Genomic DNA, 25,391 nt, shown 5'->3' on the forward strand with positions numbered 1-25,391 from the left:
ATACTTTACATTCTAATGAATGCTATTTCTATTCAGTAAAATGTAAAACCTTACAATCCACTGTTGTGTAACTGTTTTCTCAGGCATGGTGGAAACAGAGATAATGTAGTCTCCATCTTTGGAGGTTTTCAGGACCGGACTGGATAAGACCCTGCGTAACTTGGTCTGGTCTTATAGGTTACCCTGCTTTGAGCAGGCAGTTGGACTAGGTGACCTCCTGAGGTCCCTTCCAACCTGAATTACTCTATTATTGATCCTGTAGCAAATCTCATCTTTTCAGAAAAACTTGCCTTAGAAATAAACTCACTTTTTGCAGCTGTTCTAGGATCAGATATTCTACTGTTGGCAAAAACATTGGGTTTGTAGCACAAAGTTATTGCTGAATGCACCCAAATTTCACACAGCCCTTTTTGGCTTCATACACGTTTCCAAGCCTTTCTAGCAATACAGTGTTTAGCAGCAGTGAAAGTTTCAAGGTCTTCCTTTGATTCTTTCCCTCCCAAGTTCTCAAAATTATTTTGGCATTATAATATTATATGCATTGAACCAAGAGCATGGAGGGAAGATAGCTGGGCTGGGAGCAGCATTCAGAAGACAAAGAAATTATATCTGTAATTAAATGAGCCACTCCTAGAATAAAGAAAAACCTAACCAAGTCCTCAAAAAAAAAAAAAAAGCGTCAAGTGACAATTGTGATGTACCCCACTAATTTGCTTCTGTTCTTCCTCCTAAAGTCTCAAATGCCGCAGCATGGCAGTGTTACATGCTTTTTCTCCTGGAAATAAGCTTGTACTCTATGTGTATTAAAACCTGCTGTCAGTCTGTATGTGCTGATGTGCTGCTCATTTGTGCCTGTGTTTTGCAGCTGTTCTGTCTTACGGAGGTTCGATAGTTCATTCTGCTCTCACTTGAAGTAAGCAAAGTAGAATGTCGCAGCAGGGCCCTTGAAGTATTGTTTGTTTGCTCTGGTTAGGCGCTCCTCAGAATTTTTGGTACCAAGTGGAGATTGTTCCAGCCCCTTTGGTGCAAGGACCCTGAAACGAACTCTGAGGTAGCACATTTCTAATTACTGAGTAGGTTCATGTGCCCATTTTGACTGAATAGTCCTAAATGATTATAGGCAAGGAAAGCCAGAAATGCCACCATCTCTGTCCTTTGAAATTGGGTCCTTGGCTCTGAGAACTTAATCTCTTCCTATCTGAGCAACCAGCAGTAAAAATAAATCTAAGCTGGTGTGGTGGAGTGTTAAGGCACTCCTTTAAGAGATGGGCTTTGCGCCACCACCAGCATTTCCCCCTTTCCCCTTTATTTAGTGATGGTGGGATGGATGATTAACTAGAATGGGCATTGTATTGCTTCTTATGACGTCACCCATTGTTGTCTGTATTTCTGTAGGTGCCTGAACTCTACCAGCTAACACAGCCCTGGATGGATGCATAGCCAGGCCTGTGAGACACTTCAGGACATGCCTTCAACTTGCAGCTGAAAAAGGGAAGTTTCAATTGGAGAAAAGCAACTCCAGTTTTTTATTGCCCTGCAAAAGTCGAATGTATCGCAAAGTGTGAATGCTGCTCTGGTCCACCTTCCCTCCATGGGCAAGAGCCTGCTTCTTTGTTTCAGAAGGCTTCTATCTTCAGAAGACTCCATGAGGCTGAAAACGTTCTGAATTAGCTTAAAGCCAACTATTTGTAACCACAGAGATTTGGGGCACTGAAATAATTTACAGTCCTTTTGGAGGGATGGGGGTATTTTTCCTGGAACAGAAGTTCAACTGTGCCATTTTACGCTTAAAAATAAAACTGAGTGTGTATGTCTAATTTGTAAAAATACACATTGTGTTCTCCATATAATATTATATCCATAGATCTGTGTGTCTAAATACACATGCATACAGATCTGTACGTATACATACACACAAACTCAAGTGATTCCCACCTTTGCAGCTGGATGAGTTGAGTTGCTCATGGAAATTAGGTTACTGAAATCCAGCAGGAAAATTGAATAGAAACATTAAGTTACTGAATTGGTATCAGCTGTTTTGTTTGTTTGGGGCTTTTAATATTGCATTGACAATGCACTCACCACTTGGTGGCATGTCTCACTCAGTGTGTGTTAGGAAGCAGTGTGATGCTCGAGGAGCATATTCTGCTCCGACTTTCACAGCATGTGTCCTGTGTGAGGTTTGTCCTGGCTGAGAGTTGCAGATGGATAGATCCAAAAGAAAAAGCAATGAATATATTAAGCTCCTAATCAATATCCGCTCAGAAGGTGTCTTTCTCATGCCCTTATTGTCAGTGAACCAACTCAGGTGAAGTATATGATCAGGGAGAACTTGCTTCAATTCAGTTTTGCTACTGGAGACACCTGGAGAAAGCTTTCATTGGATATCAACAAGAAACTGAGAAGTTACCATTTGTGCCAGAAGATCGTCAGTTCGTTCCAGGACTGGAATTTCATATTTTGGATGTGGGATTCCTGTCCTTTTCTCCTGGATGTGAAGACCTAGCAGGGGCCTGATCTCAGAGCAGGCTGAGCTAAAGAATTCTGCAGCATGTCCTGGCTCTGGCACGGCCTTCACCTATGTGCCATGCTACTGGAGTGTATGCATATATGCACACTTGTGTTGCCTTTCCTTACTGTGCTGGCAGCTGTTGAATGTCGGTTTTTATGTTTAAGAAATATATATATTGAAGTGCCAAATAAATGTTTGTGTCCGGAATTGTCTGCTGCCTACTCTTGGCATCTTTTCTGTTCTGTGTATCAGCAGCTGTGTGTCTCTGTGTCTCTTGGAGTTCAGGAGGATTCACACCGACAGGAACTGTGTCAAAGACTAGATTGCAGAGCAATTATTTCTGAAATGTGGTTCTGTTGTCCTAAGCCACTTGTAATGGAGAGATCAGAGCAGTTAAACTTTCAAACCCATGAAGGCTGCTGTTGCCAAAATCTGTATGTTAAGCACAGAAAGACTTGTACCGTGTTATTGTCCACGTATTCTAAACCTAAAAAAACAGACTAACTCTTCTCTTTAGAGAAGAGCTCGCTGCATCTCCTTCTCTCACCAGTGAATGAAGCTAAGCAGTGGTTTTGTGAAAAGGGCTCTGCACATCAGAATTCCTTTGTGGCTGAAGTGCTCTGCTTCCTCCTGGAGCTGCTCCACTTGAGCCAGCTGCACTTGCAGCTTTTTACTGTGTAAACCATTCATCCTTGTTTCAAGGAAAGCATACAGCAGTAGATGACATTTCTTAACTCCATCCTCTTTGTAGCAGGGTTTAGTCAGTCTTCTCGGCTGGCCTAAACTATGCTAAACTAAATGAAGTGTGTGCACAAGGAGCCATTTTTGGTTTGAAGGTGGGGCTCAACATTAATCTTCGTAACTTGTTCTCCTACACTGTCCTCCACAGCTTGTTACTGCAAGTTCAGTTCTGCTTCTCTGTCAAGAAACCCATGTATGTACACAAAGGTGCATCCCCTTTTTACAGATTTTTCTCTTCAAAAATGGAAGGTACTCACCGGGTTTCACAATTCTTCATTGTTTGTTGGCTGTTCTCTTTGGCACGGGATGAAGCGAGTAGGTCTCAGCAGCATTCTACCTGCTTTCATGCCAGCATTTACAATGTGAGAGGCCTCTGTTTTCTGCTGTGGTGGTGTTTCATCTCAGAGGTTGTTTCAGGGTGCATTAGGAGTGTTACAAATATACAGACTTAAGGTTACAGGAAGCATTCTAACAAAATCGGACCCAGTAGCAGCTCCAGTGCATGAATATTCATAATTAATCTGTACAATGACAGAATAGTGGTGCGTGATTTCTCAGTGGACTTGTCTGTGGCGTGGCACACAGGCTGGTCTAGGTACGCTGACTTAATTTTAACCAGTTTGCATCCTTTTGCAATGAGAGGCTAGACTAGTCTGTGAGGTGTGAGCTTTTCTCGGAGTTAAATCCTGACCCATGATCTGTAGCCTCACTGAGCCAGGTGGTTGTATTGGCAGCCATCAGTCTTCTGCGGTGTCTTGTGGTGCCATTTAGTATAGTTCCTCTCAGAATAAATGAAATCTGGAGCCAGACCCCTTTCCTGCTGAAGTGATGGCTGCCTGGAACATACCTTTGGCTTATTTTATTCTCAAGATTGACCAGTTGGCCTACAGGCGTTGACTGTTCCTTTCCTACTGTGATGATGTCCCACAAACCTTGTGCTTTTTGCTCTTTGCCTGGTTAAACAGGCAGATCTCTATAATTCTTGAAAATACAATGTATTGCGTTGGGTGGCTTGGTGTCCTGAGGCCGAAATCTGTCCTTTCTCTGTACTTTATTAGGCTCCTTCAGCTTATGTGTTGTCTTACAAATGGAGTGCAGACACTATCACCTGTTGATTTGTTGCTAATGTCTTATGAAGCCATGAAAGAAAAAGTGAAGGGCCAAGCTTAAAATTAGCCAGCAAAACACTGGCTCCCTCAGAGCTCAGTGGATCTTATCCAGTCTGCCTTTTCTCCTTATTGGATTAAATGGAGAATGGAACTGAAATGGCTTTTTCTATAGCCATCTGCCTCTGCAGGCCCCTCTGGCACACAAGTAGCTTGAATGAATTAGCAAAGAAATGGCTGCTTAAAGACAGCACCTCCTTAAGCTCTGCCAGAAATAGAAGCGTGAGTCACTCTTATTCTCGTATTCATTGACACCCTTTAGCCCCTTGTATTTTGTACACTGTGATGCCAAGAAGGAAAGAAAAAGGGCTCGACTTGTATTTTAAGCTGACCAGATGTTCTTCCACCTCATGGGCACTTTCCTGATAGAATCTTCCAGATGTCTGATAAAATATTTTCTGTTTTTTTTTGTGTTGTTTTTTTTTTTTTTTTGGACATGAATCTCTTGGCTCCTACCCTACTTCAGAGCAGGGGAAGGTGGTGAAGCCTCAAATCCTGTAAATCAGCGTATGTTTGTTAAGCAGCTAGGAGATTGGGAGAACAATGTGATAAAGACTCTCTTTTTACACCACTAGGCTTTATCTAATTGCAACTTTCCTAAAGTAAAGCTAGGTAATTGACTCGAAGTCCACCTGAGACCTTCTGGGTAAGTACAGCGTCAGTGCAATTTCAGCCAGATCCATGAAGTGCATGATTAGAAGCGATGGTTATACTACATGATTACATTTGCTGTTCAACACAAATGTGGACTTTCCTGTACTAATTCCTTGCAAGTCCAGCACCTAATCTTGACTTTAAAATTTCCTGTCGATGAAGCAACTTAATGATCCACAATAAAATACGGGCCTTATTTCTATTTTGAGTTTGTCTATCTTCATTCCAGCCATTGAATTTTGGTGTTCCTTTTTCTGTTAGGATGAAGCACTTCTAAGTTTTATTCCCTATATAACTGTTTATGGATTGTGATTGAGGGTTTACTTGTTCAGCAGACATCCTTGTTGATAAGCTGTAAGAGTTGAATTTCCATATTTTTCCTTATGAAGCAAGTTTTCTAGTTTAATTTTCATGGCTCTTAGCTGAACCCTGTCCAGCTAATTATTTTACTTTCAATTATGGTATTTTAACTGCTAACAATTACGCCAGCAGTGGTCACACCAATTAAAAACACAGTGTAAAATAACATTTTTCTGTTTGGTTATTTTCCTCGTTAGTCAACTGAGGACCACATTAGGCCCTTGGCCCTTGTGTTGTATTGAAGGCCCATCTTAGGTGATTATTAGTGATTACTCCCAAGTCTCATGAAACTCCTTTTATTCCATGATAATCTTCCATCCTGTGACATGATGGGGAATGGAGATGATATGGTTAATAACACAAGAAATTTAAGACTCAATGATTTTAACATCTGCTAGGCACTCCGAAACAGGAGCACGAACATGGTAGTAGTGGGTACACGTTCTGGGCGTTACAATTAACAATGTGCATCGTTGGATTTGCCTTACTACATATAAAGACCTTTAATCTCTGCTTGCGCTTCCTGTTGCCACTGACTTTGATCTGCTTTCTGCTTTGCAGGCTGACAGCCGAAGAGGTAGAATCTATAGAGGCAGATACAAGCAACCGCTGGCAAGGAGTCTGCATTAACAGAGCATCTCCCACACCATCAGAATCTGCAGCCACTGTGAAGTCGCTAATAAAATCATTTGACTTAGGATGTTCAGGTACAGCGTATTTTGTAGTAAACCTTTTTTGGGGGAGTGAGTAGGTAATTTCTGCTGTCTTGTGATGCAATTGCAGAGATGCAAATTCTCTGTCAGTGCTTGGTTCAGGACTGTCCATGGAATGTCACTACATCGTTGGTTCACTGTTTTAATGAGAGGAAGATGGTTGGTTTTGAAATGCAATTGTTTCCATGTTTTTCTCTTACAGGTAGCACTGGACAAAATATCTCAGTTCACAAGGTCCCCAGGAGCCCTCTAAGTGGAATTCCAGTGAGGACAGCCCCCGCAGCTGCTGTTTCCCCCATGCAGGTGAAAGGAACACTTTCCATCATCACAGTTTTAAAATGGGTAGATGCAGTGTTTGCATGACACTGCTTCAGCATGCCAACATACATATGTTGACAAGGGGAAAAGGAAACTCATCTGTTTATTTGCTGTGAGACATCAAATGCTATAGTACTAACAAAAAGGATCAAAGTGAGTTTGCATTTGACCTCAGTTTAGAGTTTTCAGTGGACGGATATGAACTCTTTGGAATACAATTCTGAACTTTAATCACTGTTAACCAGAAAATAGGTTTCAGTTATTGGTGGTGAGTTATGAGAAACATCAGCCTAAGCTAGGCATGTGAATTGACAAGTTTCAAAGATGTATGTTATCCAGTGAGTTCATACAGTGCTGACTGAAGAGCTCTTATGGTTTGATTTTTTTCCCTTCATGGAGCTGTTGTGGAATATAGTACTTCCTATGATTCACTGAATCAATTAACTTTCTGTAAGCAATTTTCAATCTTTGGTATAGTGTTGTTGGAAATGCTGTGTGTTAGCACATTTCATTCAAAGAATCAGCAAAGGATTAAAGAAGGGTATTAAACTGAGGTCTGAGAACTTTCTGTGAATGCATGGGTGGGTATTAATGCTGGAAACTGGGGGCTGAGAATCCTGGCATATGATCCAGGGTGCTGTGGACAGAGACAGTTAGGAACAGACATTCTTACTTTGGGTTGGAGACACTCGTACTAGATTATGTTTGGCAAGAGAAAAACATGCAAATAAGAATGTGAAATAATTCACGAACTGATCTCTTGCCACCTAAAAATATTGGCTCTTTGTCCTTTTGTTTTTCACCACCCTTTATCCAGCTCTAGGTGCAAGCAGATACCTTGTAGAAAGTTTCCTGTATTCCTAAACCTGCTTTGTGATCTTGAGATAGCAGAAGCATCTCTTCTTTTTGCTTGCCTGTTTAAGTGTGATGTCTTGTATTTTTTAATCCTTTTGTACATTTGTTTCACAGAGACATTCTGTTTATAACAACACGAAGCCAGCCAGCAAAGGAGTTGCCAAGCACACAGAACTTTCAGACCTTCCTCTTTCAGGTAAATTGCAGTAAATGTACAAGTGCTGCCTCTTTTTGCCAGCAAAATCTTATCATTAAATGTTGGTCTCTCTGGGCCATTTTTCCTCTTTGCCTACGGTCAAAGGAAACGTGAAGAAGTGTCTTTTGTATCTCTATTTTAGAGAGCTTTTTAGTTTTGACATGTTTCCATCTTGAGCGTAGCCTTAGAAAATTATTAAAAAAAAAAAAAAAAAAAAAAAAGGTGATACAATATGGTTTGCCAACACAAACTTGCCGTCTTTATTTCAAAGTATCCGTGGCACCTCTTTAATCCGTGCCGTGGAGCTGAAATGGACTGATTTTTTTTCTTCAACATATATGTATCTGGAATAAACCCAAGGCACTGTCTTCTGGGGGCCTGTTTGTTTTTAAATTGGGCTTCATTTGAAATACATGAAACATTTCAGATACAGATGCAACTGTTTTAGGAGCAGTCTTATTTGGGCTTGAAGCAGTTTGTTTTGTAAGTTCTCAGGAGAGGCATTTGTTTTTCTTTCACACTTTGCTTTTGTTCTCTTGTCATTTAATATTCTTTTCTACCAGTGTTTGTTTCTCTTTTCTCCAGGGCCCTTTATTTTGCTTATCTAGTCCTGAATGTAGTTATTGCATTGGAATCAAAGCTAGTACCAATAGATTATTTAATTTTTAAGGACAGATGAAGTATTATATTCATGTAGTCAGGCCTCAGTGAAACTGGAGGCAGTTTCTGCAATAGTTTGTTAGCACAGGAGAGAAATTAGAACCTGCCCACCTTTTAAACTCTTCAAATAATCTGCTAAAACGCCCCTTCCAGAATTCAGAAGTGAAGAGATACTGGATCTGAACAGTAAAACAGTTTATAAGGTGGATGGCAACATAAATAACCATTAATCTTGTCTGTGCTACCAGTTTCTACTGCAAGAGTAAATGATAAGAAAACAGAAGTTATTAGTGGAACAGACAGGTTCCTTATACGTGTCAACTGATTTCCAGAAAATGTCTTGCAGGAGAGTGTATTCTGATCCTAAACAGAACATAAAACCATTTTAGTCTCTACCAATTTACTGTACAGTGAAGTAATCTGTCAGCTGTAATATAATGCTGTTCCCTAATAATAAGTATCCCAGTTCAGGCTGTGGATAATTGCTGTTATTACCCATAGACAATTGTTCCATGAAAATCTGTTTAAATCAACAGATATTTTATTAGCCATTGTATGCTAAAAATTTATGGTCACTTATCTAACAAGTTCCTGCATCTACCACTTCACTCTGTACCTGGGTCTGATTTAGTTCCAGTAATCCATAGCAAATGCTTACTCACTATAAAATTGTAATAGCTCTGGTTCCAATCTAAATAATCCTAGAAGGCAGTTGATCCAAGTCCTATGCAAACAAGACTGAATTAAAAAATATCCCCAAGGAAATTCAGAGTGAAGTAGTCTCCATAATAATAATCTTCTGGCTGATTCCATCTGACTGGTATCATAGCAGGGTTCTGTGATGTCCTTAATCTGACCCAAATGCTATATTATTGCAGAGGGGAGCGGATTACTTCACAGAGGGAGCAAGTTTTTGACCATGATCTTTTCAGTTAGAATCATAGGTTTACTGGTTTTGTCCTGGAGTGTCTGGGAGCCAGAAATAAGTCAGAGGAAGTACATTACTCATGCAAGAGAGGCTCAAGGTACAAGGCTGGATACTGTTACTTGCACCATTTTGGCACTACTGTATAAGTCAAGCCAGTAGCCAAAATGTTTCTTTAAATAGTGCAAACAGATTGTGCTAACAGGATATGATGTTCCTTAATCATTATCTCATTTCTTTTTCCAAATGGCTCCTAATATACCCTCGTCTGCACCCTCCTTTCTTTGCAGTTACACAGCACTGTACTTCCAATCGCTTTTATTCCTGTCTGGGAGCCTTCCTTATCCTTCTCTTGTACCACACAAGAATGCGTTCTGAATGATTGGCACAGCACTTCCTAATTGCACCATGCCATTAGCCAAGTCCAATTATGTTAATGACAATTTAACAGCGCGCTTTTTTTGCCACCCTTACAGGCTAGTGAGAAACCTACATTCCTCTTCATAATGTTCAGATTTTGCCTATTGATATGCCCTTTGTTGTACATCTGTTTCTCTAAACAAAATATTTTTAAATTTAAAAAACCAAGAATAATTCATTGAATGCCTGTCTGACTGGCGTGGCTATTAAAATTTGAGATAACTGGGAGAAGCAGTTGGCAGTTCTCCATCAACTCAACCTAAAGAGACATATGCATGTGGACCGTACAGTGGAAAACCACCAAAAGGCATAAAATCAGATTTTCTGTATTGCCTTCAAATGGCAAAGGGGTAATATATCCAAATACACATACACACAGACATGTGGAGTTACTTCTTCTAAATAAGCTCAGCTGTTTGGGAGGAGAGGGCCTCCCTTTTCAGGGAGGTAAATGAGATCTAGGGTTTCTGTTCTGCATTTTGTAGTGTGCAGTATTTTAAAGCATTATCCTGGTGCTATTTCTTGTTACAAATTTATGATGTACATGAAGAAGGGACAGGGGAATGGAGGGAAGGATGATCCTGACTGAGCAAGGTATATGCAAACACAACAAAGATCTGCCAACAGCCAGGTTTCGTGGAATAAAACAGTCCTAGGACTGGATTCTGTCCTTTTCCATCAATATGACTTAATAGATAGGAACTTAGCGGCCTCCTCTGCTGTGGAAAGAAGGTGCAGTAATGCCTATAGCTCTCAGCAGCTATAAATGCTGTTAGTCTAATGACTTCCAAGAGCCAAAGCAAGGGCAGCTGCACACCTATGGTTACCACGCTCCATTTGGAAGGATGTGCTTGTCTGGCAACTGCTGATACACCCCAGCTGAAAAGAAATTTAGGATTGATTCACTGATACTATCCTTTGCTGAAGCTAAGAAGGAATTCATATGTTTAGGAGATGTGACATTATTTAATTATTAACATAGGGAAGTAGCTGAAAAGAAAGACAAAGTTAAATGTTCTGCATTCAATTAATTTCTGATACCTCATAATGTGCTGCTCATAGATCCTGGCTTGTTGACAGTCTGTCTACAGAGAAAAAATGGACAACTCTGTTATTCATCACTCGGTTGTAATTGATGTGCATGGGGAAATAATTTGATTTCTATGATCTCTGGCTTCTGTTCAAAAACGTATCAACATTGGGTTCCATGGCTACTAATTTTGTTGATTTTTTAAAGTATACACACACATAAATATATATACTGTAAAACCAATATGTAATATTTAAAAATACTTAATATATGTCATAATAATACAGATGCATCTGCTGTGAATGTATTGGGACTTCCCAAAGTCATGTTAGATAGCATGCCAATCATCATGTGATAATAAATGCCTTTTACTGCTGGGTTGTATTTAGAAGGCAAGAGGTCGTCTTGTTACATGAATATTAGTGGCAGGAAAAGAAATTATTATACTAGGGCTGGTCAGTCATCTGGTGAAGATATCTGGTGATCAGCTTTTGAACCTTTAAGTCTGTGGATTTTGGTATTTCCCCTCATTCACCTGAGGCCCCTACCCCCCAGCAGGAGTATCAATCACAGGAAACCAGGCAGTCTGTATTGTTGAAATCATCAAAGCCATTCCTTGTTATGATCACCTCTAATCTGCTCAAGGTTTCCTAGCCCCATGTGTGTTTAATGAACAAATGAGTACATTTGTTTAGAATCAAAACAACAGACTACATATTGTGTGCTGGGTGGCAGGACAGTGATTAATCGAATTCCTCAGACTGCAAACTGACAGCTTTTTTTTTTTTTCCTTTTTAATTCCCACAGACCTTCTGAAGGGGAGAAATGACGAGCTGAAACCAGACCATTACCTCCGTAAAAGCCCCTCCCTGGAATCCCTGAGCAAACCCCCTATGGCCTTCAGCAGCAGAATGCTTACCTCAAACTCCAGCAGCTTGAAACCCCAAAGCAAACTCAGGTACAAGCTAAGTTTCCTGGGAAAAACAGCGCGTTGGAAAGATTGACAGCATTACTTAGCACCAAGATGAACGTTTCAATCCAGTGGATTCTTGTCTCCAGTAGAAAGTCTGCTGGCTGCTCTGTCTGATTCTGAATTACCAGGCTGTGTAAACTATACCAGAGCCAAATATCAAAATTCAGGCTATAATAACCACAGTTATCTGTAAGATGAGCAATTGTGACAAAACGAGGATACTAAGCTTTCAGGAGTCACTCAGTTGTATGTCAAAATCCCATCATTATCTTGCTGTAGCTTTGCACGTTATGGTGAGTTAAAAAACTAAAAGCTTTGAGGTCTAGGAGAAAGCCAGACACATCATTTTCCTCTGGTCTCCACCATTATTCACAGAAGTAAACGTTGTAGGGTGAAGGCAGTGTGGGTGTTTTGACAGATGGCCTTTAACTGTACTCTAGGCCTTAATTGCAATACAGATTCCAGATATTTCAGTTAATTCAAGAACTCATTTTGCAGCAGCTCAATTGGATGTGAATTTATTGTTACAGATTCTTTAGATAGAAGTTGTGCTCTGAAAGCTATTACAGTTTGGTTTCCATTTAGGTTCTGTATGCCATCTTGGTTTGTCATATGGATATTATTTACGTACTGCAAGAAAAAAAAAAAAAAAGAGATTTCAAACATATTTGTCTTCTTCTCCCTTACACCCCCCGGATTAGTGTGGAGAGAAAGGACCCATTGGCAGCCCTTGCCCGGGAGTATGGTGGTTCGAAGAGGAACGCTCTGTTGAAATGGTGCCAAAAGAAGACAGAGGGCTACCAGGTACATTTTTACTTTCCTCTAGAGAACAGTTCCATCATTTTCTTACACACATTCAGTAAGCAATGTCACTTCAGAAAAATGTATTCAGTCTGCTGCTTTTTACATGTTTACTTCTGTTTGGGTGTTTTCTATGCTCTTCCTTCAGATTTCTTTAACACTGCAGACCCCAATATTACATTGTCGTAAGTAATTCACATGCAAAAGCTGAAGTATTTGCAGCATCAAAGGTCACTGATGGTGAGAAACAGTGTATATGAATGGTGTCTTCAATTTGGTATCAATTTTTGAAATGACACTAACGTTTTTGTATAGGTTGTGTGTTATTATGGGTGTTTTCTTTTTGGTAATTTCTGTAAAACTAAATAAATATTTCTATGTGTGGCCTTGCCCAAACTGCAAGTTAGGGTCCTGCTCTTTCTAATCTACAGAAGTTTCACTGAATTTTACAAAACAAGTTTTGACTGCTTGAGAACTTGTGATTTCTTTATGTAGTGATTTTCCACTGCTGAACAGGCATAATAATTTCTCCAGTTATTGTACGGCCGTTGCTGTGCTCATAAAGCTCTTGCTGGTGTTTGTATACAGTTGAGTTAGACCTTGGACTCTGCTTGTAACTGAGCTGTAGAAGGCAGTTACAGGCAACAGTCCATCCTGTGATATATGCTGGGTGTGCAGGATAGTCTTAGTTTGATATAATGTTGAGATTTTTTTTTCTTAAGAATAATATTGTTTGTTACTTAGAGCAGAAGACAAAAGCAGTTATCACCACATGATATGCACCCTGGAGCAAGTCTTTAATAAAAGCAGAGCCCATCTTTTAAAGTAAATAATAACATTTTTTTTTCTTCACAACTAGCTCTTTATGAAGCATTAGCTGCAGCGCACAGGAGTTTGGAAGAAAAGACAGTAGCTTTCTCTTTAAATAAGCTCATCTCTGAAAGTGTGAGTTGTTTCTTAGCACATAGCACACATTCATGTGCACATGAATGACTTGCACAAACTTTACAGAAGGACAAGTACCAGAGAAAGCTCCTGCCTTTAGACACACCTTAGAAGCAGTAAAGCCAGGGTTAGATTTTAGCCTCCAATTGTGCGATACTGCATAGAAGACTCTAGTGCTGTCCTGTGAAGTTACGTCTTCAACTCTGTTGAATTTATATTTACTTGTATCTCATCTTCTAAAATTCTCCTGGTTTTGGATTAGAAGTTATCTGGGGAGAGGGGAAGGGGTGGGGACACATGACACATTTCCATCCAGTCCTCAGAAAATGATTGGCAAAATACAACTTTTCCAAGTCTAACTTTTGTTAGGTCAGAAAGCCCAACCCCTGAGTAAGACTTTCTTCTGCCCTTTTTTGTTTTAAATGTCATACATAGGAACTTCCTCCACTTCTTTTAAAATAGCCTGACTCATCTGGGGTCACTGTTGGAAGCGTTCTCTGGGAGGCAGCCTGTAGTAGTTACGTGTGTCTTATTACACCCAGGTAGGACTGAGGGTACTGCTTTTAGAAATTACTGTGCCGCTTGCAGACATAAAGGCCTGCCCTGATGCGGGAGGTACCAGACTGGTGACAAGTATTCCCTCTGTGATAGAAAAGAGAAGGAGTTTTGTTTTTCTATCCTGAACCCAAGTAGTGCAGCTAACAGTGTATCGGATAGCAGGCCACCCAGGAGGTATGCAAGCAGCCCGGGTCTATTTGTTTTTCCTTTTAGTATTAGTCTCTGGAGGAAAGCATGTCCCTGGCTCAGAGGACAATAGAAATCTTTGCTTTATATATGGCTGTTGGAATGCTGTTACTACTAATGTGACTGTCCAGCTGATATTTCAGAAAAAGCTTTGTCATTTTGGTTCCTGCTCTGCTGAGGCTCTTGTTCGGTTGAAGGCCATCCTCTGTCGTTAGTCTAAAGCAGCAGAATGAACGCTCAGCAGTTTTCAAAAAGAGCAGGTACAGCACTGACAAACACTCTGTAGGCCAGGAGAAGCTGAGGAGTTCAGCCTGTGGGGTGTGTGTGTGTTTGGGGGGGGTTATTGTCTAGAGTGTTGAGATCTCAGAGTAGAAATTAAAATCAGATGTATCGAAGGACAAACAATGTCTTGATTTATGGTGAGAGTCTCGCCTCTCTATCCTCATAGCTTCGTTTAGAGGCACTATCTCTTGGACAGTCTTCCCCAGATTCTTGTTCCCATCGTGCTCGCTGTGCTGCATTCACGGACTCTTCGTGAACTAGCTTTCCCCTGACCCTTGCACCCTTACGATAAGGCTGATATTGAGCTCCACAGGGAGGAAAGAGCATCATCCTCCTTCCTGCCTTAGCCACTGCACTGGTGGGAATGAAGTAATGAGCTCCAGCAAGCAGAACCCTGATGACGTGATTCACTTATTTTTCATACATAAGACCCCCATCTGTGAGGCATCATCTGCAGATCCCAGCATACGGCTATGTTCTTTCTGACATGAAGCTCAGAACCACAAGTAGTTTGGGAAGCAAACTATTTTCAGCTCAGTGACGCAGTGGAATGAGAGAAAATAAGACTTGATGCTTGGCTGCCTAGCTTCTTATTTTCGGTATCGCAGTGTGCTGCCTTGGAGGTTTAATATAAGTCTGTCTGTGAGCTGAAGAGGAGGAGGGGGATTCCTTTCTGTTTAAATTAGGCAGAAATCTGATTTCATTAAACGATATGAACAAAACGGATTAGAATAACTGATTCTCTCGGTAGCAGCTACTGCCTGTGTCCCACATCTCCTGAGGAAAGCTGGATTAGTGACCTAGGAGAGTATCTGGGGATAAGACCTAGGGACCAATGCACAAGGCTACACTTTTCAAATGCTTTAATCCATGCAAGGCTTATGCTATAGATAGAAATTTACATTTACTGCTCCTGGCATATATCCTTACACTGACTACAGGGGAACATTCCCTGGCTTTTTACTTCAGTGTGGTGTTGCCTGGGAGGCAATCTCGTAAAACAAGAGAGGGACACTGGAGGGAGTTGAGAGAAGTGCAACAGAAATGAATGTTGGCCTGGAGGGTTTGATTTGTTTTTTTAAATAAAGAAATTGCGTGAGTTTACAGTAACTGAGGGGAAACATGAAAGCGTCTACGTGTCTCTAATCTGCTATGTCATTTCTAAGATCCCTATTTAAACAGTGATTTGATATCAAAAGGTTATGAACACTAAGGAGAAAGTAATATTTTAGAAAACTGAGAAAGAAGTACGAGAATTGAGGTAAAGCTGTTACTGATAAACTGAAGTTCAGTTTAATGACTTAGAGGAAAAAAATATGGAAGTGAGATCTCAAACTATGGTATGTTCTAGCATATGATTTCAGTTGTCAGGTTTCAATGCCTAGATCAATGTTTTCTGGCAGTTTGGGCATCAATTTTGAATAACTGTTCAGGGGAAGTGCAAAAAATCACTGCATCAAAAAGAATTGCCGTGAAATAAGGCTTTGGGCTTAGTGGCTTTTTGCAACACTTCCTTGAGGAAAATCTCCAGCTTGAAAAACAAACAAGCAAACAAAATAAACCCAACTCAATCTGAAGTGTGGTTGCCTATAAGAAATGTACACTGCCACATCTCTTTTGCTAAACATGCATAGACTGTTCGTCCTGCCTCTCTGAATTTGTTGACATCATGCTATGTAATGTAGGGTGGTGAGGTGACCAGACTTGAGAACTGCTTTTGTGGCTCTGCAGCTCAATTACCACAAGTCCTTTAAACCGCAAAGCCTGCTGAGAGTAAGTTATTTATGTTAAAATAGCTTTTTCTCTGTTGTCTTGTGTTTTTTTTTTTTCTCATCTATTTAAAAAGATTATACATCATAGCAACAGTGTGAAGTAGAAATTTGGTGCCTCTTTTCTAATAGGCTCTGTTCCCATGAGTCATAACTCCTGGAAGCTGCTGAGAGTCATTCTTGTTGCATTATCACCTTCCATAATCATATCATTAGTGACTGTAGTGTCATTTAAGTGCTCTGGTTCTTTTTGCTCTCTGTGGAGACCATTTGTCAAGGGGCCAAACCTCTCTAGATTAAATCTATTGCTATCCACAGAAGTATTGTGAAAACAGGGAACATCAAGAGGCACTTAACCCGTGATCGTTAAAATTTAGGATTATTATTTCTGCCACATACCCTCTTCAGAGATGAGATGGAATTGCTACCATGTTAATGAAGATGGCTTGCTTAAAAGAACTGTTTTTGCATTTTTTTCCAACTACTACACATCTATCCTATGGCACAGAGGAAAAGAGAATTTGAGACTGAGTCTTTTTTCCAACGTACCATCATGTTTGTTCCTTTTATCAAGTTACACTTGGTTTAACAGGACCCATTTGGGATCCACTTCTTGAAGAACCACCATCTTTTATACTGAATCTGTCTGTGTGGTTGTTTGAGGAAGAAATGCAAAGTAGGAGATAAGAAATGCTGTAGAACTGACAAGGGGGAAATAGTAGCTATACCTCCAAAGATTTTTGTATCATATATTCCCTACCCGTGCATACGAGCCATTGCTTTATGACTATGACAGTCTGAGTCCGTCTTCTCATGGATGGAGGCAGTGCTTCCCATTATCACTGACACCGACAGCAGAAGGCTGACAAATTGGTATCGGTGGTCTTGGTTTCCACAGGAAACTTGGTTTCCACAGCCTCAGATCAGATTTGACACCATCTGGAGGAATCCCAACAGCACACAGTAAGTACTAGGTAGCATGATCTCTACCTAGCTCTCACATCATACATGTACAAGCAGCTCCTGGAGACAATAATTCCTTTTCATTATTCTGCATTAAAATACTCGAGCAACTATGAGCAAAGCTAGAAGAGACTTTTGTTTCCCTGTTGTATTTGGTGTCACTTACCTCTGTAGCAGGTCCCAGGAACACTGTGCAGTATTAGGAAGTATTCTTAGGAGTGCATTGGAACTATTTTTAGGGCAATAATCTCCAACATATATTGTTTAGTCTGAATTAGTAAAGTACTAAAATCTGTACCCTCAGTCATTCTGAATATTTGTCTGGAAAGTTATGAATTGTTTTTTCATGCTTCCTTTTCTTAAGACACTGTTAGTGTTAGGGCTCTGATGAAATATCCTGATGCTGTCGGCAATACTTGAGCCTTAGTCTTTGCTGAATATATTAATAAAAGTGCCTTTCCTATGTAGTGCCTCAGCGAACTATTCAAAAAGAAGAAAAATATCTGCCCTGAAGTGTTCCAGTTATTATGGCTATTCCAGCCCTGAGAGACAGCAATTGGAAACAAATTACTTCCAAACATAACCTGAAAGTCATGAAATGTAATTCTGAGTGCTCTGGCTACTAGAAGCATAAAACTGGTATATCAGACGTTGTAGAAATGGCAGCGTCTGCACGATACTATATTCTTCTTGTAGCAAGGATGCAAAAGCTTAGGGAGAAAAATAAAGGCTGTGTCAGTATTTGTTGTTTGTCAAGTAATCTAGTGGCTTGGCAGCAGATATAATATAAAGCTTTTTACCCTTTTGTATTCAATTTAAACTCGGAATAATACTAGCTTTATGTTTATGAATTTGTGGCTTTCTTTTTCTCACAGGAATTCACATTCCTTTTCAGTTGTGCGCTGGGTAGTATTTCCACCATATCGTCTTTGTTCTTGAGCCCTACTCCGTGGTATTATCCCCTGCTTCTTCCCATGTTTTTTTGATTCATTTGGTGACTGGATGACATCCAGCACACATTAAGTATCGCCCGAAGATGTACAAAAGCAGATAGGCTGATGAGGATCTAACGTGTTCCCTTTGGTCTCATGGACATAGGGCCAACACTCCCACGTCAGGGAGGATGCTGCTGCTTGGCCCACCAGCCAGGGTGCCGGTTCCTTGGCTGCTGGTGCAGCAAGCAGGCGGGTTCAGGGGCTGCGTGTTGTGGAGTCCTGCTGTATAACAGCTCCACAAGCTCTGTCATGGCCAGTTGTAGATTAACATGTCTGTGTTTGACAGTTTCTTCCTTATTCTGGAAACCAAGGGTTATATTTAGAAGCAAGAAGCCCATCATTTCTTTGTACGCCATTAGGGTGAGTAGATGACTATCTTCTTAAGCAACTGCTGTCTCAATCATTTTTTTAAGTCTAGACTGAGCACTTTGCCTCACTTCAGCTTTGCATTGTCTTGGACTATAGAAAGGGAACAGACACTATTGCAAATGCTACTGCTGTCCTCAGGTTTGGTGCTCAGGCTGGCAGTGCCAGTAAAGAATCAAAGAACCGAATGGAACAAAAACCAGAACCAATCCTCTCAACCTCAGAACCGGGGCAGAATGTAATTCCTGGGACTTGCCTCACGAAACAATCAGATCAGATGTATCCATTGACGCTAACATAATGAATGGAGCTTAGTTTTACAGCCTTGAGAATCCTGGTACAGCTGTGCACTGTCCAAAATGCGATCAGAAAGAACCCAGTTGTTTAATCAGAAGATGTGCCTGTGGATGTGGTAGTGATTCTCTTACCCTTTTCTACCTCACTTTCTGTGTTTGTGTCAACAAGTAGCATAGAACTGCTTCAGTGTGTTCCCAAATTGTATCAGCTTCTCTCTCTCACAGCAGCATTACCACCTTTCTATTCAAGTATTTGACTAGTCATGAGAACTCGTAAGCTGTGGCATTCCATAATTCAGCAGTAACACAGAGGAGTGGACGCAGAAGTTATCTGGCCACCTTTCCAAGCCAGGTCTTTCCAGCAACGGGGACAGGAGGTAAATCCATCTGCTGTTACACACTGTTTGTGTGCTCTGGAAAGGCTGGGTTCCCAGAGTGCTCTCATCTTCTCTACTGACAATCAGCAGTAAAACAAATAACTCCCAATTTGTGTGATATGGCTGAGGAAAGATACTGAACAAAACCCCTCCAGATGTAAACGGCAGCCATCTATGCATTCTGGACAGCATTCAGGGAGGAGTCATCCTCTTCTGGGGAAGAGTGGGAAGATTTCCATTCTGCCACACCAACCTGTGTGCTGGCGATTAGAAGCTAATGGCCAGGGCCTGCTGAGTAAACAGAAAAAATCTGGCTGTCTTAATATTTACAAATGCCATTAACGCTTCAAAATTCTTCTCTGGTGGACGGTGACATTTTCTAAAGTACCGTACACCAGCGTATCTGCTCTGGTAGGAGAGCCTGCGTACGCTTGTAAATAGCATTGCACCCACATTGCTTAAAGCATTTTGACATTTAGAAGTGGAACATATGTGCAATGGGGTTTTACCAGAAAGTTATTTTTGTATTCTGTGTATTTCTGAGAACTGGGTAAAATTTCTGTCTCTTTGAGTTTCTCTGATTTTTGCAGAAAAATTTTTAGTTCACTTCAAAGAGACTTTTCCTATCTATGCAGTGATCAGAGGAAGTCTTGGTAAAAGCCACTGAGATAGGAGGGGCTGCCCTGTCTTCAAATAAAAATTGACAAGAAGGTGATTAGGAATTTTGCTCTCAAGGCTGTTTTGGACCACCTATGTGACCCTGGCTGTTTTGTGTAATGCCATTACATCGATCTCCTTGGCTGTTAAAATATAGATCATCTTATCTCAGTGGCTGATGATGAGTTTCAGTAAGATTTGGAAAGATACCCTGATAAAAGGGTAATACTGAGAATTTTAATTACTGAAAATACACGTTTGAAATTTCAAGATATTCCCAATTCTTTTCCAGCATCATTTTTTTTCTTCTTCTAAATAAAAACACTTACAGTCCAGTGGGCACACGCAGTTTCTCTATGTCTCAGCTGAAGCCAGGGTTGGGTCTGGAAAATAAATGTAGCAGCTAAATCATGGCATGTTGGGAGTAATCAGTTTAATTTCTCATGTGCAAGTCTCCTTCACAGAGTTGCCAATTCATAAACGTGCTTCTTCAGCATAGCCAACTAACCTGAGGCAAATTCTACCTTTTTCACGCAAGGGGCTTTATCCTGTAAATGAATACAAGTCTTTTGATTGGAGGGATAAATTAAATGCCCATGCAGCTCTCTCATGCGTAACTCTCTATCCTGCTGGGTAATTTTAAAAATAGCATTTACATTCTATCCATCCCAAAGTCCAAGACGCTTCCCTCGTGTTGCCTGGATGCAATGACAATCAGGGAAAACACTGAATTGATTGGTCACCAGCTGGAACAGCTCCAAACTATGAATTTAACTGGGAGAGCGCTGAGCCCTGCTGCCTCTTCCGTGAGTATTCTTTGCTGTTGAGACCTCTCCCTAAGTTGTCCCCATCCTTTGCCGTGAGCCTGCCTTCCTCTGCAGCTTATCCCTCTTCCCAGGAATTCCAGGACGTGTTTAAGCTGTGAGCTATCCCCACAGATAATTAGAAATAACTGTGGGAGCTGTCGCTGTGGTCATTAGCGATTCTGTGCCAGGGCTCCAGGCAGGAAGTAGCTAAGTGCCTCCCTCTGCTCCCTCCCTTCTTCCCCAGAATATCTGTGTGGTCCTCGGAGCTGTGCTGCTGCATCTTCCCTCATGCAAAAATAAGAAGTCGTCAACGATTTGAAGGGATTGTGACATGAGGAGAACCAGCTAATTCCTGGCCTCGCTGTGGCACCCACCTCTGCCTCTCCAGACATAACGAACATGTTTTGTCCAACTTGCTGAACGGGACAGCAGTGTCAGTTACAAAAGTACCACCCACACTTGATAGATATCTCTTGGAACCATTGTTTCACCCCTGAAATGGCCCAGAGATGTTTATAAAGTTGGTTTTGCTTATGCTAGCTCTCATTTGGTCCTGTATATTTATGTATTAAAAAGCTTGCTCACTGTGAGCTCAGCATTAGCCTCTCTCTCTCTGCCCCCCCTCCTTAGAAGCTGGGGTGCAAAGTGATAATAAAGGCCCCAAATGAGAAATATGTACAAAACCCTACTTTGTTAGCCACTAGAGAGATCTTTGAAGTAGGTGACTTTTAGTAATGAGAATGTTTTCATAGGGTAATTAGTATTCAAAAGAGCTTGTGCTGTTTGCTAGGAAAAGTTCACATGCATTGTGTGTGTTACGAGCACAGTGCCAGCACTGTCTCTCAAGCTTTTCCCGGATTTATCGGAATCTGTTCTCGTTTTTAAAAGTTGGTCTTTATATATATATTCCAATACAAAAAAAAAAAAATGTGGACAAAGTATGATGAAATATTTACCCGTCCACACAGTGCTGGGAGCAACAGACCTGCTGGCCATGAACAGACGCTGCTTGGCTTATTAAGGCAGTTACTTGTATGTATAGTTACAGTGATGATTTCCATGTCAGTAGCAACTGTATTTTGCCTTGCAAGCAAAGGAAATGGGAGGTCACATAATTACATTATCACATATTACCATAAATATCTCCCGTTTGGTACCACTTCCTTTTTTTTATTCTTACGACAATTTTAGTTATAGCAGCACCACATCTCTTGCAATCAAAATGACGGAACCAAGGTGCCTTGCAGAGGTCATGGACCTCTTCAGTACCTCAGGAAGGAAACGCTGAGCTTGAAGAGCACACGGATTATTTTATAATAAGCTTTACAATCTACTCTAAATGATGTTTCTAAGACAACTCATGTCAGATTAGGTTGTTTTGAGTGCAGAGGTTTAGAGAGCATCATGTTACCTGTTCTTGCCAGTCTACCCCAACTAGGAAAGGTAAGGAAGAACATGGGACGTGCCTGACTTTCAGGTATCTTCTGAGAACTCTGTCTTTTGAGAGACTGAAATAGTTGGGAGCAGAAAAATCTGTGTGGAGTGCATGACAATAAGCTTGTTAAATGTCCTCTTTAAATGTCCCTGCTCCCTGTGACTGTTCAGGTCAAGTGGTGCTTCTGCCAAAAAAAAGAAATGTCACGAACTCAGTTTCATGTTAGCCTTGGCTATGCTAAAAAGGCTCATTAATTCACACTTGCTAAAGCAAATGATAAGCAGTAAAGCTGAAGCAACACGCAGCAACAACCAGCAGTGAAGAAAGGAGTGAAGAGAACCTAGGAATGTGGCAGGAAATGGGGTTTCTTATAAAAAGGAAGGTACTAGATGGGATAACCTTTAAAGAGCTGACACCACTTCCTTATTTCATTGTGCTGTGATTATGCAATTTAACAGCATTTTCACGTGGCGTTTTCTGTTATCTGGAGCTACGTTGTTTCATCCATGTATAATCAATAAGATGCATGACGCTGTCTGGCAGAAGTGTTAGAAATACGGATGGTGGGGATAGAAGCACAAAGTTTCAAAGAGAGGTTAAAAACAATCGTTATGGAGACTGCAGCTGCCCAAACCATTTGAACTGGGGATATTAATATAGCCTGGAGGATAGAAGGTCATTTGGCTTCCTTCCCAATCTTGGCTAGCCACTTAATCTCTATACAATAAACAGTATTGCTGTTCCACAAATTATTCTGGATTTATTTTTTTTTTTAAATCAAGAGACATTAGTTTATTTTGTCTGCCATTTCAGAGAAAAAGGTTTGTAAGCGAATTCGGAAAGTTTCCTGGTAATAGATTGACTAAATGTGATATGCAAATCGCTTTAGACTTGCCGCTACCCATTGAAAATAGCTGAGTGCAATTGTCCAAGTCATCTGGGTGCACCCTGTAATTACGCAAGAATCCAGGCAGTCTTTAATTTCAGGCATTCATGCCTTTCATCCATCTTAACTGGACCCGACCACACTTCTAATTCACCCACATTTCCAGCAGATTGCCCAAATGCTTCATATCTTTGGCGGAGCATTTCAGATGAACTGGAGTGTTTTGTTTGCTCAGGTTAGGTCGTGCTAACGGGACCCCTTCTTCTCTTGTGTTACTTCCTAGGAAGGATTTACCACTTGCCCAGCCAGAGCTCGCAGTTTACATGCTTCCTCTGCTAGAACCTCTCTGGCTGTGGCCCACGAACACGTCCCCCACCAATTAGGGTGTGATGAACCCAAATGAGATTAGCAGTTTCACACGGCTATTGTTGTAGATGGATGGGTGGAGGTACTCCTGGGGAGTTGCCTTTCAAGGTACCTCGATCAGATTTTACGCTAGAAAGGTCAGCGTTCAGCTTTGCAGAGATGTAGCTCATGAAGGAGGTTCCTGTCCAGACACCTGTGTCTAAATATAACCACTAAAAACCACTGAAGTGTAAGGCTTCTGCTCTGTGTGGAACATGTGGGTCTTAAAGCTTAAAAACTTGAAGCTGAGCTGGTTTCGGGGAGCTGCTCTTAAAAACAAGGCAATTCCCTTTGGTTCTCTTTATGCTGTATATTCTGCTTATTCTATTATTCTCTATATGTATTTTAACTAGTTCTCTCTTCACTGTTAAAGTTCCTATTCTCTGTGGCCTGAAACCCAACGATGAGCCACTCCAGCGTGTTCCCAGCGTGCTGCCCTGTAGCAGTGACTCTGAGAGGCACTCTGTGTGCTGGGGAGGGAGGGGGAGAATGATGCTAAGGGTGTAGTTACTGCAGGCTTTCTTCCACAGAGCTCCTTCCAGCCTGGCTTCAAGCTGACTCATGTCTGTAATTTATAATTCTGGGTCTTACAAGAGAAAATTACGACTCAGAGAGCCACCGCTGCAGGCGCAGGAACGTCTGCCGAGCAGGAAGATCTGGGGTCGGTGTTTTAACGAAGAGCCCGTGATGTCGTTGTTGCTTTGTGCTGAAGGCTCGGAGTCAAAGATCTAGCGAAATCTAACGGGGTGGTTGTTTTTTCCTCGGGTAAACAAGAAGTTGTTTTTAGTGAGAACAGATCACACGGATTTCCCTGTGGGCCTTCACCGCGGTGCTCTCAGCGCTGTTATCTGCAAGCAAAGGTCCTGTTCCTGAGGAGGGGGCTGAGGTTAATGACTTGCAGGTGTTCAGTGTCTTTTTAGACTTGGCCTGTCACTAATGTTATAGATAATGTATTTGCTCTCTAAATAACATGGATTATTATTATTTTTAACTTTGCTTAATGTCGGATACTTTACTATGCATAGAAAGGAACCATACAAGTACTCCGGTACTTTCAGACAGCTGAAACGTACTCTCAAATATTTCCACACTCCTTTTTGCTACTCCACAGGGCACGCAAAAATTCTTATGTCATCTTTCTATGAAAACCACACCTCTTGTGGCCTGCAGTGAGACTTTCATATTCTTCCCAGGTTTTCAACACCCAAAATATGACTTTCATAGGAGCACCGCAGAAGACCCAGGTCCGGTGCTGCGTAACACGGGTATGGTGTGTCTGCTCCAAAAGATGCTGTAACCCTGAGTGGTGCAGATCTGAGCTGCTCAGCACCCTTGGCCCATGGGTCAGGAGTTGATCTCTGGTGTAAATGCCTTTAGCAGTGTGAAGCCACTGATGGCATGCTAAGGACTGGGACGTTGGTGACACCAGATATGCTATGGCCATAAGGTGGCAAATTTTTCATCCTGACTTCTGAGCACTATAACTCAATCTGTAGCACCTGTTCCATTTTCCTGTTTCTTCCTGCATTCATTCTGTGCACGCTGTGATGTTGTATCTTCTTCCTAACGCGTGCTGTCCTACAAGGTTTAACTTTTAGGTCTATCAGGAGAAGCCACGTGCATTTTTTCAGAGCTTGGAGTAGGATTTCTGCTGTAGGATTTCACACGGAGTGAGAAAGAAATCACCAGGCTCTCCATCCTGCGGTTTGGAAGTGTACATTAACAACCACCATGTACACAAATAGCTCTTGCATATCCATGGGTTGTGTGCTGAGGAGTAGAGAGGTGTGGCAGAAACGCTGGGATGGGTTCCGCTGCCAAAATAATCAGGAGTAGTGAATAGTTTCCAAGGTGTTTGTTCCCTAAATTGTTTTCCTTTTTTTAATGGCTTCAGTGGAGCCAGTGATGATCTGAGAAATCGTTTGAGTTAATGCCTCTCAGTGTGGTGTAGTGGGGGGGGTATTGCAAATAAAGCTTCAGTGTAGCCAAACACCAAAGATCACTTTTCATTTGCCATATCCTTATATCCCAAAATGAAAAGTAGTTAACACAGAATCAAAGGTGGAATGCCAGAGGGGCATGTATGAAATGGAAATATGTTTGTAGAGGGGAAGAAACACAACTCATTGATGCTTTTTGGA

General features: G+C 41.2%; 1 protein-coding gene across 6 annotated transcripts in view; it reads left to right on the forward strand.

The window, feature by feature from the left end:
* The window catches only part of SPECC1 (sperm antigen with calponin homology and coiled-coil domains 1), an 83,551-nt gene that overhangs the window by 48,007 nt on the left and 10,153 nt on the right, over positions 1 to 25,391 (forward strand). For 5 of the 6 annotated variants that reach the window (XM_082776551.1, XM_082776550.1, XM_082776552.1 and 2 more), the window contains 5 exons: positions 5,995 to 6,140; positions 6,349 to 6,449; positions 7,434 to 7,515; positions 11,358 to 11,508; positions 12,225 to 12,327. In XM_082776551.1, coding sequence (XP_082632677.1) covers positions 5,995 to 6,140; positions 6,349 to 6,449; positions 7,434 to 7,515; positions 11,358 to 11,508; positions 12,225 to 12,327 — 583 coding nt within the window. Of the gene's footprint in view, positions 1 to 1,395; positions 3,249 to 5,994; positions 6,141 to 6,348; positions 6,450 to 7,433; positions 7,516 to 11,357; positions 11,509 to 12,224; positions 12,328 to 25,391 lie in introns of those variants that run through there. The other variant, XM_082776555.1, reaches the window with a different exon arrangement.

This window comes from Aythya marila (assembly GCF_965140915.1).
Source record: "Aythya marila genome assembly, chromosome: 20".
NCBI classification, from domain to species: domain Eukaryota; kingdom Metazoa; phylum Chordata; class Aves; order Anseriformes; family Anatidae; genus Aythya; species Aythya marila.